This window comes from Gracilinanus agilis, chromosome 3 (genome assembly GCF_016433145.1).
Source record: "Gracilinanus agilis isolate LMUSP501 chromosome 3, AgileGrace, whole genome shotgun sequence".
NCBI lineage: Eukaryota > Metazoa > Chordata > Mammalia > Didelphimorphia > Didelphidae > Gracilinanus > Gracilinanus agilis.
Window position 1 is genome coordinate 134,537,913 of NC_058132.1, and position 12,860 is coordinate 134,550,772.

A 12,860-nucleotide genomic window follows, 5' to 3' on the forward strand; every position below is an offset into this window, starting at 1 on the left:
TGGCAGCTTCAAACCCAACCAAAAGACTTGTGATCATGTTTAGACAAGGCAAAGCCCTTATCCCTTTAAAATGGATGTTTGTAGTTTATTGGCTGTAATGAAAACTTGATCCTGCAACTTAATATTTGTCCTATTTATGTTCTGCTTTTTAATGGAGATAAAGCAAAATCATAGCCCTCCAACCTCAGCTGGCCACTCTGTTGGATAGTAATTAAAGGACATTGTGATAGAACTCTGGTGATCATTGAAAAGGGCCATGGCCAAAGACAATGAAATCCTTGGATATGTGTACATACAGGAAAACCAGTAATAATGGCTGTCGATGATCTGGACTGCAGTAGGATCCATTTGGCTGTATTCCAACTAATTAGATAAAAAAGAATGAGTGGTGACAATTTGAGGTCACTAAGTTCTCCTCTTGGCCTCTTTGTTTGGGCTGTAGAGCCTGCCAAGTATTATCACTGTAAGTTTCTGTAAAAAGCATGTCAGGAAATGGGCTTAGAACTTTTCCCAGCAGAAAATGCAGTGGCAGAGTTCCTACTTACTAAAAAAAAATAAAGCTAATAATACATTTAGAAGAAATTACTTTGTATCTTTGCTTAAGTCCTTCTAATTTCTGTTTTAATATGTTTTAGGAGCTATTGCTCTAGTAAGCTTGGATTGTAACTATAAGGTTGATCTGGATGCACGTTTGTAAGCAAGCTGGAAGTCAGCTAAAGTAATTGATAAGGGAACAGGAGAAATGATGTTGACTGTAAATCTTATTGTTTTAAAATCTCGTAATAATCATCTATAACTTCAGGAGACTTAGGGGTAGAGATGGTAGAGAAATTAGTTAATGACTGGATTGGAAAAAGTCAGAAGAAGGTTCATAGAGCATGCTCTTGGCACTGAATGTGAACAGGAGGCAAGGAAGGACAAAGATAAATAGCTTCTAGTGTTATTGACTTGTAAGAACCAATTTACAAAGTGATGGTAAACAATTAGAAAAACATTAAGCAAAATCCTTTTAGGAGGATTTTATTTTTGAGTACAATGTCTCTGAAACTAGGAGGAGCCGAGGAATCTTAGATAGCATCTAGTCCAAACTCCTCTTTTTAAAGAAAGAAAGTAAATGACTTGCCCAGGGTTTTTGTCATAAGCATGGTGGTCAAATGAAGCTCTTTCCTCTCTTTTTCTAGCTTGGAACTAGCTGGCCTTTAATTGTAGAGTTGGTCATATCCTATGCTATGGAACTGGTCTAGTCTCTGGGCAAGGAAGTTATGGGACCCATTGATCCCATAAGTAATGTCACATTACTTTAATATATTCTATGATCCAGCCAAACAGGATTACTAATCTCTCTTCAAACATGATCCTATTTCTGTATCTTTGTTCACTGTATTCCCTAGATCTGATATAAATTCTCTCACCTCTAACAGATAATTTCTTACCTTGTCCTTATTGTCCTAAGAAAGGCATAGTTTTTTCTATTGGGAGCTTGCTATCAGTGCCAAGATTTTGTGCACAGTTAGCTCTATAGACCAAGAGTTTCAAGGACCTGAAGACTAGAGAGAACTAGCTTAATTGCCACCTTCTCCATGAATCCTTTCCTGATTACCTCATTTAGAAATGATTTCTCCTCTTTTTAGGACCATAACATTTTATACTTCTCTTCTGTGATGTCTGAATTTGTGTGCATGACTTAATCGTGTTCTTCCCCCTTCATTAGGCTATAAACTCCTGTAGAAGTTTGTTTCAAGGACCTGTGATTTCATTGGTGTAGCTAGGAACTTCTTTCATCCTTTACACCTTAATAAATCTTCACTTCCATAGTACTTTAAAGATTTCAAAGTACTTTGCATATACTATTTTGTTTGGTCCACAACTCTTTGAGGTTGAGGTAAAAATACTTTAGGAATTATTTTTATCCCCAGTTTTCAGAGGAGAAAATTGAGGCTTAAAATAGTTAGATGCCTTGATGGTGGTCAAAGAGTTAATGAGTACAAGTGCTGGGTTTAAGCCACAATCTCCTCTGCTTCCCAGTCAGCACCCTTTTCATGATTTACCATCCTTCTTGATCTATATAACTAACTGCCCATGGAAAATTGGTGCTGGCAGCAAGCTCCCAATAGACAAAAAAATGAAAGTTGAATGGCATGACTCTGCAGCTCTCCATTTCTTCATCCATCTGCATGGATCTTGGAAGAGTTACTCCATTCAAAGACAAGAAAATGGCTAATGGCCCTTAATGATTGAAAGTACTTTCTGGAAATTATATTAGTATAATGATTCAAGAATACAGTTGAATAGGTTTATGAAAACAGGAAGTTACAGTTAAGTGTGAAATTATTTCTCAAAACATATGTTACATATTAATTTATAAAAATGACAAGCCTTTACAAAATTTTCTTGCAAAATAATGTATTCTAAGTCTGTGGGTTTGGGTTGAAAAAAATTACCTTATGTCAACAATCACTGGAGTATTACTACTGTGTAAATTTAAAATTTTTATCATACTAAGAAAATTAATATTAAAATTATATTAACATAATCTGGGGAAATAATAATTTATTATATGATGTAAATTTCACATGACATCATTTATTGTAAACTGGAAAAGAAGACCTACAAATTTATTTTGGAGTATTTTATGATTTAATACCTCTTCTTGACCTAAATGTGTGTAGAAAAATAAATCCATGCACTAGAAGTAAGATAAATGGGACATCTGGGTGGCTCAGTGGATTGAGAGCTAGGCCTAGAGATGGGATCCAGTCCTAGGTTCAAATGTGGCCTCAGACACTTCCTAGCTGTGTGACCCTGGGCAAGTCACTTAATCCCCATTGCCTAGCCCTTTCTGCTCTTCTACCTTGGAACCAATACACAGTTCTGATTCTAAGATGGAAGGTAAGGCTTTTAAAAAAAAAGAAGTGGGATTAATGGAAATAAAGATCTATATTACTAATAAAATGCTAGACATTGTAATGTCTTGTATGGAATACAGACAGAATTTTCAAAGGTATATTAAAAGTTCCTATTTGCAACTGATGCAAATTGCTATGCTATGCCTTCTTAATTGAATGGACACTAAATCCTTTAAGAAACTTGCAATCTGAAACAGCTAATAAGAACAGAATGAAAATGTTAAGCAAATGATGGTAGGATTTGAATATATATGTATATATATGTATATATAAAGAAAGAACTTATGTGCAAAAAACATGTAAAATATATAAATTATGTCTGTGGTGTGCGTGTGTGTGTGTGTGTGTGTGTGTGTGTGTGTGTATGTGTATGCTGAATGGTTATCATGTTTCCACTTTACTGGTTAACTTGGTTAGCTGGGATAAACTAATTGTTCTAGGAATATTCTAAGGTATGGAAGGCTACTCACGTATGAGATGATCAAGTGCAGGTAGGTGGCATAGTGTATAGAGTACCATGCCTGGAGCCTGGAAGACCTGAGTTCAAGTCCAGCCTCAGATACTTATTAGCTGTGTGATCCTAGATAAGTCACTTAACCCTGTTTACCTTAGTTTCCTCATCTGTAAAATGAGGTGGAGAAGGAAATGTTAAACACTCCAGTACTTTGCCAAGAAACCCCTTATGAGACCATGACTGAATGACAACAAGAATAGGATGATCAAGCAAAAAAAGCACTTAGCAAGGAAGGCTGGACAGCAGGGAAGATACTAGAGTAGCTGAGAGTGACCTGGTTAGAGATACAGTCTCTCTAACAGCTGGAAGACACTATCATTCATTCATATATATATATATATGCATATATATGTATGTATGTATGTATGTATGTATGTATGTATATATATGTATATGTATATAGACACATAACCATATACGTTCCCAATAGTTACAATCCCCCACATCAGGGTTGAGTTAATTGGAGGTTCAAAAGAAATTTCTTTCTTTTAGGCTCTGAACAGTTCTCAGATGACTGTTAAGCAAAGGAGGATGTCTATTTAATTAAGTGCAGATTTTAACCTTTTCTGCCACTCTGAGGAAGTGAGATGCAGCTTCTATACAAACATAACGTTGACCCTTTGGTTAAATACCAAGTGAATGCCGCTGGGCTCCAGGGTTTTCAGACATAATTAAAACTGAAATCTCAAAAAAAAGGCCTGAGAAACTCTATTGAAGGAATGCCTCTTCCACCTCAGTTTACCATTATTTCTTTTCTGAAAGATTCCTGTAACAAGTAATGAACATGTTATAATAATGGACAAAAGTGTGGTTCAAACATTTAAACCTGGGAAATGTGCTCCTACCTGGAGAAGTTAATATTTTTAACATTTGGCTGAGCTAATAACACTATTAGGTTTGTATTCCAAAGAGATTAAAAAATTTTGTACAAAAATATTTATAGCCACACTCTTTGTGGTGGCAAAAAATTGGAAAATGAGGAGGTGTCCCTCAATTGGGGAATGGCTAAACAAATTGTGGTATATGATGGTGATGGAATTCTATTGTGCTATAAGGAATGATGACTGCATGATTTCTATAAAAACTGGGAAGACTGGGGAGAAGAAGATGCAAAGTGAAATGAGCAGAACAAGGAGAACACTGCACCCAAAAAGTGAAACATTGTGAGATGATCAAATGTAACAGATTTTGCTACTTATAGCAATGCAATGATTCAGGACAATGCAATGATCCATAACAATTCTGAGGGACCTATGAGAAAGAATGCTATCCATATCCAGAGAAAGAACTGTGGGAGCAGAAAGGCAGAAGAAAAACATAGCATTCATCACTTGTTTACAAGGGTATAGGATTTGGGGTTTTGGTTTTAAAAGATTGCTTTATTACAAAACTGAACAATATGGGATAGAACATGAATCATATAACCTTGGAAAAATACATAAAATTTTTAAAAAATGAAGTAAAAAGAATTGAATGAGCAACAAGAAAACAAAGGACTGTTGGGCCTAAAAGAAATTTGGCAGGTTAGAAATAAAACTAGTTTATCAGAATAATCAATGTATTCTTAAATTACTGATTCATTTGTTAGTTAATAAATCTTTGCTGTTACCAAGTGCCTGATTGTATTGAGGACTGTATTAGAGGAGAGGAGAAGAAATAAAGATTAGATGAGTTTATAGCAGTGGTCCCCAAACTTTTTTGGCCTACCACCCCCTTTCCAGAAAAAGTATTACTTAGCGCCCCCTGTCACATACTATCACTGCCCCCTTACAGTTATTCACCGCTCCCAAATGCACCTGTGGCCATCACTGCCCACCCTGGATCACTGCAGCACCCACCAGGGGGCAGTGGCGCCCACTTTGGGAATCACTGGTTTATAGTCTCTATTCTAATGGAGCAATACAGATTGTTAAAATATGGAGTATTGCAAGGTCATGGGCACTAGAAATCTACAAAACAAAATTCTCTGTGAAGTCTGAGAGACAAAGTCATAATTGGCAGGGGAGATCAAAAAAGCTTTCTTGGAGAATTTGAATTTGAATTTGGTTTTTAAAGGAAGGGTAGAACTTCTTTTGTTTGGGGGAGAGGACTAATTAATCAGATAATTAACCAACAATCATTTATGAAATGCCTACTATGTGCCAGACTGAATTTCAAGATGGTTTCCAAGTTGAGTGGGTCATAAAATGAAAACAGAATGAAATTAATGGATTTGGAGAACTGATTCAGGGGTTAGCAGACATGATGAGGAAGAAGAGAAAGTTCAGTTGGAGTGGAAATATTAAAAAATAGAAATATAGGAGATTGTGTCAAAAAGTGGAATTTTAAAGGAAAATATTTTTGAGATGCTATAGTAATGGATAGCCAAGTCTTCAGAATGACCACATCAATGGGTGGCCAAATTGAGTGGAGACAGAAACAAGAAGATGAAATGATATAAGGAAAACTACTTTAAGTAGGGCAATGCAAATATAGATGGTACTCAGTTATATAAAGTAGTTAGTTTCAAGAGTTTTTATAATCACATATAGGAAAGAACTATTACTCTGAGTTTTCCAAAAAATAAACTCTAGTCAGAAATTTGGTAAATGTGAAAATCACCCATAATGTGCTTTGTTATAAGGATGTCAAGTGTAGAATAACGTCAGGTCAAAGAAGAACAATGGGTTCCACTATGGAAAAAGCTTCCAAGCAACAAGACAAGATACCTGATTTGGAATCCTTAAACACAGATACAACATGACGTAGGAAATTAGTGAGTTGCTCAGCACTCTTAGAATTCTGATTCTTGGGTGTGATATCTTCATGGCACCAAAGTGGACCAAATGCCCTTAAAAGACAAAAGATATATGACAAATTAATTATGACTTTGCCTTTTAAAAACAGTACATTATGATGTATTTCTTATTCTCCAATAACACTTTTGCTAAATATTTAAAAATTCATTTTGTTGTGAGTTAAGGTCTCCCTCAAATAATATATTCAAAAGCATTTCTAAAGTTTCGTATATAGAGCAGCCTGGAAATTAATGACTACTTTGCTCCTCTTCTATTTTAAGTAAAAAGTATGAGTAGACTTCAATTTGAAAACTCCAGTGACCAAGAAACATTTGCAACCAGAAAGTTGAGGCTATCTTACAGGACTGTATTCCTTCCAGGGGTTCACCTTTGTTGCCACATTCCAAGCATGAATCAAAGCAATTCTGAGCTGAGAGCTGAGCCTTAGACCTCTCTATATGTAAGGATAAAAAGAGCAAACTCCTAGCCCAAAGTGGGGACTGCAAAGAGTCATCTTTCCTAACAACAAATTTATATAGGCAGAAATCTTAAGTTGGAAGGGACCTTAGAATTTGTCAAGTTCATTTCCTCTTCCATCTTATAGGGAAAGTCACTAGAGAGAACATTTTTTCTTGTTGAAGATACTTTCTCCAAGAAAAGTTTAGATTCTTCATTATTGGCCTTGTATAATCCTATTATTCACAGGCCAACTATATGCAGAAATCGTTTGACTATTTTTTCTAGTGATTTTGTCGTCCTCCAACTCTTTCTGAGAGAATCCTTCTTTGGCCAGGGGAAAGAATGAGTGGTGTTTCCTTCCCAAGAAAAATACCTGATCCTTTAATGTGGATAAGTGAACTGGCCATATGAACAAGGAAGCCTATTTATGTATGTATAGGCTCATGGTCCTTTCATCTTTCAATAAATATTGATTAAGTGCCTATTATATGCTAGGCACTGCTTTCAAAAAGGGGACATAAAGACAAGATCAAACAGGCCATGGCCTCAAGGAGCTTAGATTCTATTGTGAGAAAGCACAGGCACACAGAAAAACCAAGACAAAGTATAAACAAAGTAAACACAAAGTAATTTGGTTCAGTCCTACCAAATATTAAGAAAAGACCCACTACAGTAATTTCTTTCACAGCTTTTTCTGAACAAAAAATGTAGGTCAGCCCCATTCATTCCTCTGAAGCCAAAAGAGTCTTCCTGACTCCAAGCCTGGAACTATCCATGCACCACCTAGTTACCTTTGTTCCCCACACTTAATAAACTCCAATGGCACCCTGTTACCTCCAAGGTCAAACATAAAGCCCTCTGTTTGGCATTTAAAGCGCTTTACAACATAGCTCCTTCCTATCTTTCTTCTTATATTTTAAGATCTAGCTACGCCAGCCTACTTGTTGTTCTTTGAACATATCCCTTCATCTCTCTTCTCTCTATCTTTGTGCTGGTTGTTTCCTATGCCTGGCATACTCTACCTTCTTGTCTCCTCTTCCCAGTTTCCCTGGTTTCTTTCAAGACTCACCTTAAATCCCATCTTCTGTGGGTTCTTCCATGATTCCCCCACCTGCTAGTGCCTTCTCTCTGAGATTACTTTCTATTAATTCTTTTTATAGCTATTTACATGTTGTGTCCCCCATTAAAATGTGAACTCCTTGAGGGCCTGGGCTGTTTTTGCTTTTTCTGTGTCCCCAAAGCTCAGCAAAGTGCCTGGATCCTAGACAGAATTTAATAAATAATTGTCGATGAACTCAATGACTGAGAAATACATCACGAGGGATTTGTGAGGTAAAGAGAAGGCTATCTACATTTAATAACAGGAAAATAATTTTCTCTAGTGGGTTAACAGGCAAAGTACTAGAGATAAGATTTTATTCACATAATAATTTAAGCAAGTAGACCATGAGCAGCTGCCCATGAGAGATAAGAAGGCATTGTAGGAATGCCCACACTACCAGTAACACTTTGGAATTACCAGCTAAATGATTAAATGTAAGCATCAGAAGACCTGAAAAATAGAATAGCCTACAGCTTTTTATTTTAATTTATAATGAATTTGTTTTGCTTTCCTTTAATTTATTCCCCATTTGTTTCTGCCTGCTATTTGGGGCCTTTTCTTACTGAATAAACAGGGGGAAGCTTGTCAGTCAATAAACACTTATTAAGTACCTACTATGGGTCGAGCACTGCACAAAGCTCTGAGAATACTAAGAAAGGTAAAAGAGGGTTCCCCTGGCTGGTAGGCTGTAGTTAACAAAGATTTTTAGGCACAAGAGTAGATTTCTATTAAGCCAGAGAACACATAGTCTCAGCCAGGTTTAATCCTGTTGAGATCAGAATTGTTATAGGGTATCACAGATTTCTGTCAACCATTTGCCACATCATGGTTCCAAAAAAAAAAAAAAGCCCTTTTCATTCATGATAATTTTAGCAGAATCTTGGGAAACACTATTTGTGTGTGTGTGTGTGTGTGTGTGTGTGTGTGTGTGTTAAAATTCAGCACTTTTCCAAATGACAGCTCTAAGATGGCAGCTTCCTCATTACCTGGTTGTCAGGAACTCAATGAGTTTGTTCGCCTTTTCATCAGATTCAGTGGCCGTGTCAATGTCTTCGATCTCCTGGGTGATCTGTGGGAGGTTCCCACTGCTGCCTCCCAGACTGATACTGGAAGAGGTGGAACTGGAGCTTAAGCCCGAGTCTGGCACTGGGGAAGACTGGTACTCTCTCAGGAAGTCAAAGCCACCTGGTGGGAGAGGAAGATAAGGCTAAAGTGCACTATCCCAGTGTGCTTGTCAGCTTTCTTAATGAGACTGGGTGACTGCCACACAAAGAGACAGACAAGAGAACAGGACTGCTCCCTTTAGTTGTCTGTATACAAAAGAATACCACCATAATCTGAACTTAGAGAAAAGAAGCATTTGTGAGCTTTAACTCTAAAGTAATGAGACTAATTTTTATATTTTACTTATAGAATTCAGGCTCAATATCTCATTATATTATGCATTTTTTATTCTTTTAAAATAATGATTTTAAAATAAAAAATATATATGTATAAAGTATGCTGTAAACCTTAAAGTACTATATAAATTAGATAGCATATACTTTATATAATAATATGATATATGTAATATATAATATGCATATATTATATAATAATACCATAATTATATAATGCACTATATAAACGATATATCAAATATAAATAAATATATGTATATATAAAGCACACTGTTAACCATAAAGTACTATATAAATTCTCTCTCTATAAATTTATTATTATATATTGCATATAATATATAATATTGTATAGAAATAAATATAAAATTCTCTACATATATATTATCTGTTTATCCTAACAAACCTGTGAGGTAGGTACTATCATTATTCCCATTTTATAGATGAGGCTAACTGAGGTAGAAAGAATTAAATGATTTGCCCAGGGTCACACAACTGGTGTCTGAGGCAAGATTCAAAACTGGGTCTTTCCAACTCCCATTCCAACACTCCACTATATCACTTGGAAGCTTGAAATTTTAGAATCTTTTTATAGTGAAAAATAATTTTAAAAAATTAAAAATTTAAAAATAAAATAAATGTACCAATGAATGAATATGAAGGAGAATTCATTGGTACCATTCCCACCTCGACATGCTTTCCTAGTGACCTCATCAGCTCCCATTAGTTCAAATATTCTATAAGTGACTGCCTGATTTATATATCCAACCCTAGTTTCTCTCCAGAGTTCCGTGTTCTTGTTTCACAAACTGGATATGTCACGGGCAACTCAAATATAACAAATCGAAAACTGAACTCATTCTCTTTTCCCCAAATCAACCTTCTTCCAAAGTTTCCTGTTTCTGTTGAGGGTACCACCATGCCTTCCAGAAATTTAGATTCACAACCTCAGAGTTATTCTTGGCTCCTCACTCTTCCTTACCCACAAACTCAATCAGTTTTCAAGTCTTATCAATTCTGCTTCTACAAGATCTCTTTCATCCATTTTCTTCTCCTTACTTATATGGCCCTCATCACCAGCTTGACTGGATTACTTCCACAATCTTGGGACTGGTTTTCCTGCTTTAAGTTTCTCCCTTCTCTAATCCATCCTCTACAAGCTGCCAAAGTAGTTTTCCTAAACCACAGGTCTGACCTTTTCACATCGCTCAAATAAATTCTTTTACTGTTGTTCATTCATTTCAATTATGTTTGTTCATGATCCCAGTTGGGGTTTTCTTGGCAAAGATAGTGGAGTGGTTTGCCATTTCTTTTTTCCAGTTCACTTCACAGATGAGGAAACTGAGGCAAACAGGATTAAGTGACTTGCCCAAGATCACACAGCCAGAAAGTATGTGAGGTTAAATTTGAACTCATGGAGATGACTCTAAATAAACTCTAATAACTGCCCATTACCTCTAGTATAAAAAAAAAACCCTCCTTTATCTCGCATTTAAAGCTCTTAATAACCTGGCTCCAATCTACCTTTCCACTCATTAAGTATTATTCTCCTTTACACACTCTTCAGTCCAGGCAAATTGGCTTTTTTGAAACTCCTTATCCAAGACACCCCACGTTCAATTTCTGTATCTCTGTACTATCTGTCCCCCATTCCTAAAATGCAATTCCATTTCACCTGGATCTCTTTTTATCCCTAGCTTCCTTCAAAGCTCAACTCAAGGGTTAGCTTTAACAAGAATCCTTTCTTGGTCTATATATTAAAATGATCTTGTTTTTGTATTTTGTATGTATGTATGCATATATGTGTGTGTAGCTGTGCATGTTTCTGTAGGTTGCAAGTTGCTTGAAGTTGATTTTGTTTTATTAGACCTAAGACACAGTAGAAGCTTAATAAATATTGACTCGATTGAGAAAAGAGATCAAAGTCCTAGGCAATATGGAAAAGAACTCCCCAAGCCATTTTAAAAAGAAGCTAGTTTAAAATGCTCCGGGCAGTGCTGTTTCAGAGTACAGGTCTCTTTAGCCCCTTCAGAATGGAATCAGTTCAGGGGAAACCACAGAAAAGAAAACCTAGCCAAGCAAAAAGGATAAATTTTAATAATCTCTTAGTATGTTAACAGAGTACAATCAAATAAACAGACATGAAATGCGTTTGCACAGTGTCTTTCACAAAGTGCTTACGAGAGTATATCAATCAACATAGCACAGCATTATGGGATCATAGATTGAGAGCTGAGAGGTATGTTGGAGACTGACTAGTCTGATTCCTTCATTTTAAAAATAGAACATTGAGACTGGGAGAATAAGTGACTTGTCTAGGGTTATTCAGATGACAGTATGACATAGCTGAGAATCAAAACCAGGTCCACTGATTTCAAATCCAGTGATTTTCCCATTGATTGTACCTCATTAAAAAAAGTAATTGCAGGCAACTCTACCATGCATTTGTCTTATAAAGGTTACATGGTATATATTGTTCTGGAGACAGCGGTTTCTTTTAGCAAAAGCTTGCCTGTTTCCTTTTCACTTTTTTGGGCAAAAATATTCTTAGTCTATAAATAGAACATTTTCTTTAAGATTTTATGGAGACTTAAAAGCATGTATCTGGGTTGATGATTACTGTGTTTAGTCATTTTGCAGTCATGTCTGACTAATGGCAAAAATTCTTATTTTTACAGATAAAGAAACTGCTTATTTATAGCTTATTTTTACAGATAAGGAAATGGAGGCAAACAAGGTTAAGTGAGTTGCTCAGGGTCAAACAGCTAGTAAGTATCTGAGGTTGGATTTGAATTCAGTCTTCCTGATTGTAGGTTTGGTGCTCTATCCCCTGGCCAACCTGCACTATCATGTGGGTAGTAATTTTTTTAAACTGACGTTTTTGATTATTAAGCCATCTTTATTTTGTTTTCACCATCATTAAGTATCATCTTTCTTTTCAGATATCTTGAGAGTCAAAGCAATTTTGCCATCTATAGCCTGAACCTCTTTTGTAGTTAGTCCAGCTGCTCTTCCTGTCTGTTCTCTTTAGTGTCATTACTATTTTATGCAATACATCTGGGATTGTGACAACAGATTCCCAAGGTCTCCTGTCACTGAAGGAGAAAGCAGTTCATTATAGAGATGTTGACAGCTCTTTCCTATTTTTTTTATCTGTTGTCCTCTTGGTTTTATCTTTGAATGCTTCAAAATAGCTTTCCTTCTGTCTCACACCAAGTTTTTTGTCACCTCATTCCTGCTCCCCCCCATTGTTTCTCTTTGCTTTATGTAGCAATACTGTTTATAATGTTTCACCATCATTTTCCTAAAATTTTAAAAATGTTTCTATATTTAATCTAAAAACTGATTCTTAGTATGTTTTCTCTGCTTTTCTATTAGGTTGCCATAATTCCTGCAGAAGTAGAAGGGAATAAGAGAAAAATGAAAAGAACCCATATGTTCCAAAATATTTATAGCAGCTCTCTGTGTATGTCAAAGAATTAGAAATTGAGAGGATGTCCATCAGTTGAGGAACACTTGGACAAGTTGTGGCATATGATTGTGATAGAATACAATGTACTATAAGAAATAATGATGAGATTAATTAAAAATAACTTGGAAAGACCTACATGAAATTATGAAAAGCAAAATGAATAGAACCAAAGAAAATATCATAGACAGCTATAGAATTAATGTTTGAAAAATAACTTTTGAATCTCCACCTAC

At 35.8% G+C, this 12,860-nt stretch overlaps 1 protein-coding gene across 1 annotated transcript in view; it reads right to left on the reverse strand.

The window, feature by feature from the left end:
- The window catches only part of FRY (FRY microtubule binding protein), a 322,040-nt gene that overhangs the window by 72,401 nt on the left and 236,779 nt on the right, over window positions 1–12,860 (reverse strand). The window contains exons 40-41 of the mRNA XM_044668276.1: window positions 8,745–8,943; window positions 6,129–6,250 (exon numbers count right to left, since the gene is read on the reverse strand). Of these exons, the coding sequence (XP_044524211.1) occupies window positions 6,129–6,250; window positions 8,745–8,943 (321 nt within the window). The remainder of the gene's footprint in view (window positions 1–6,128; window positions 6,251–8,744; window positions 8,944–12,860) is intronic.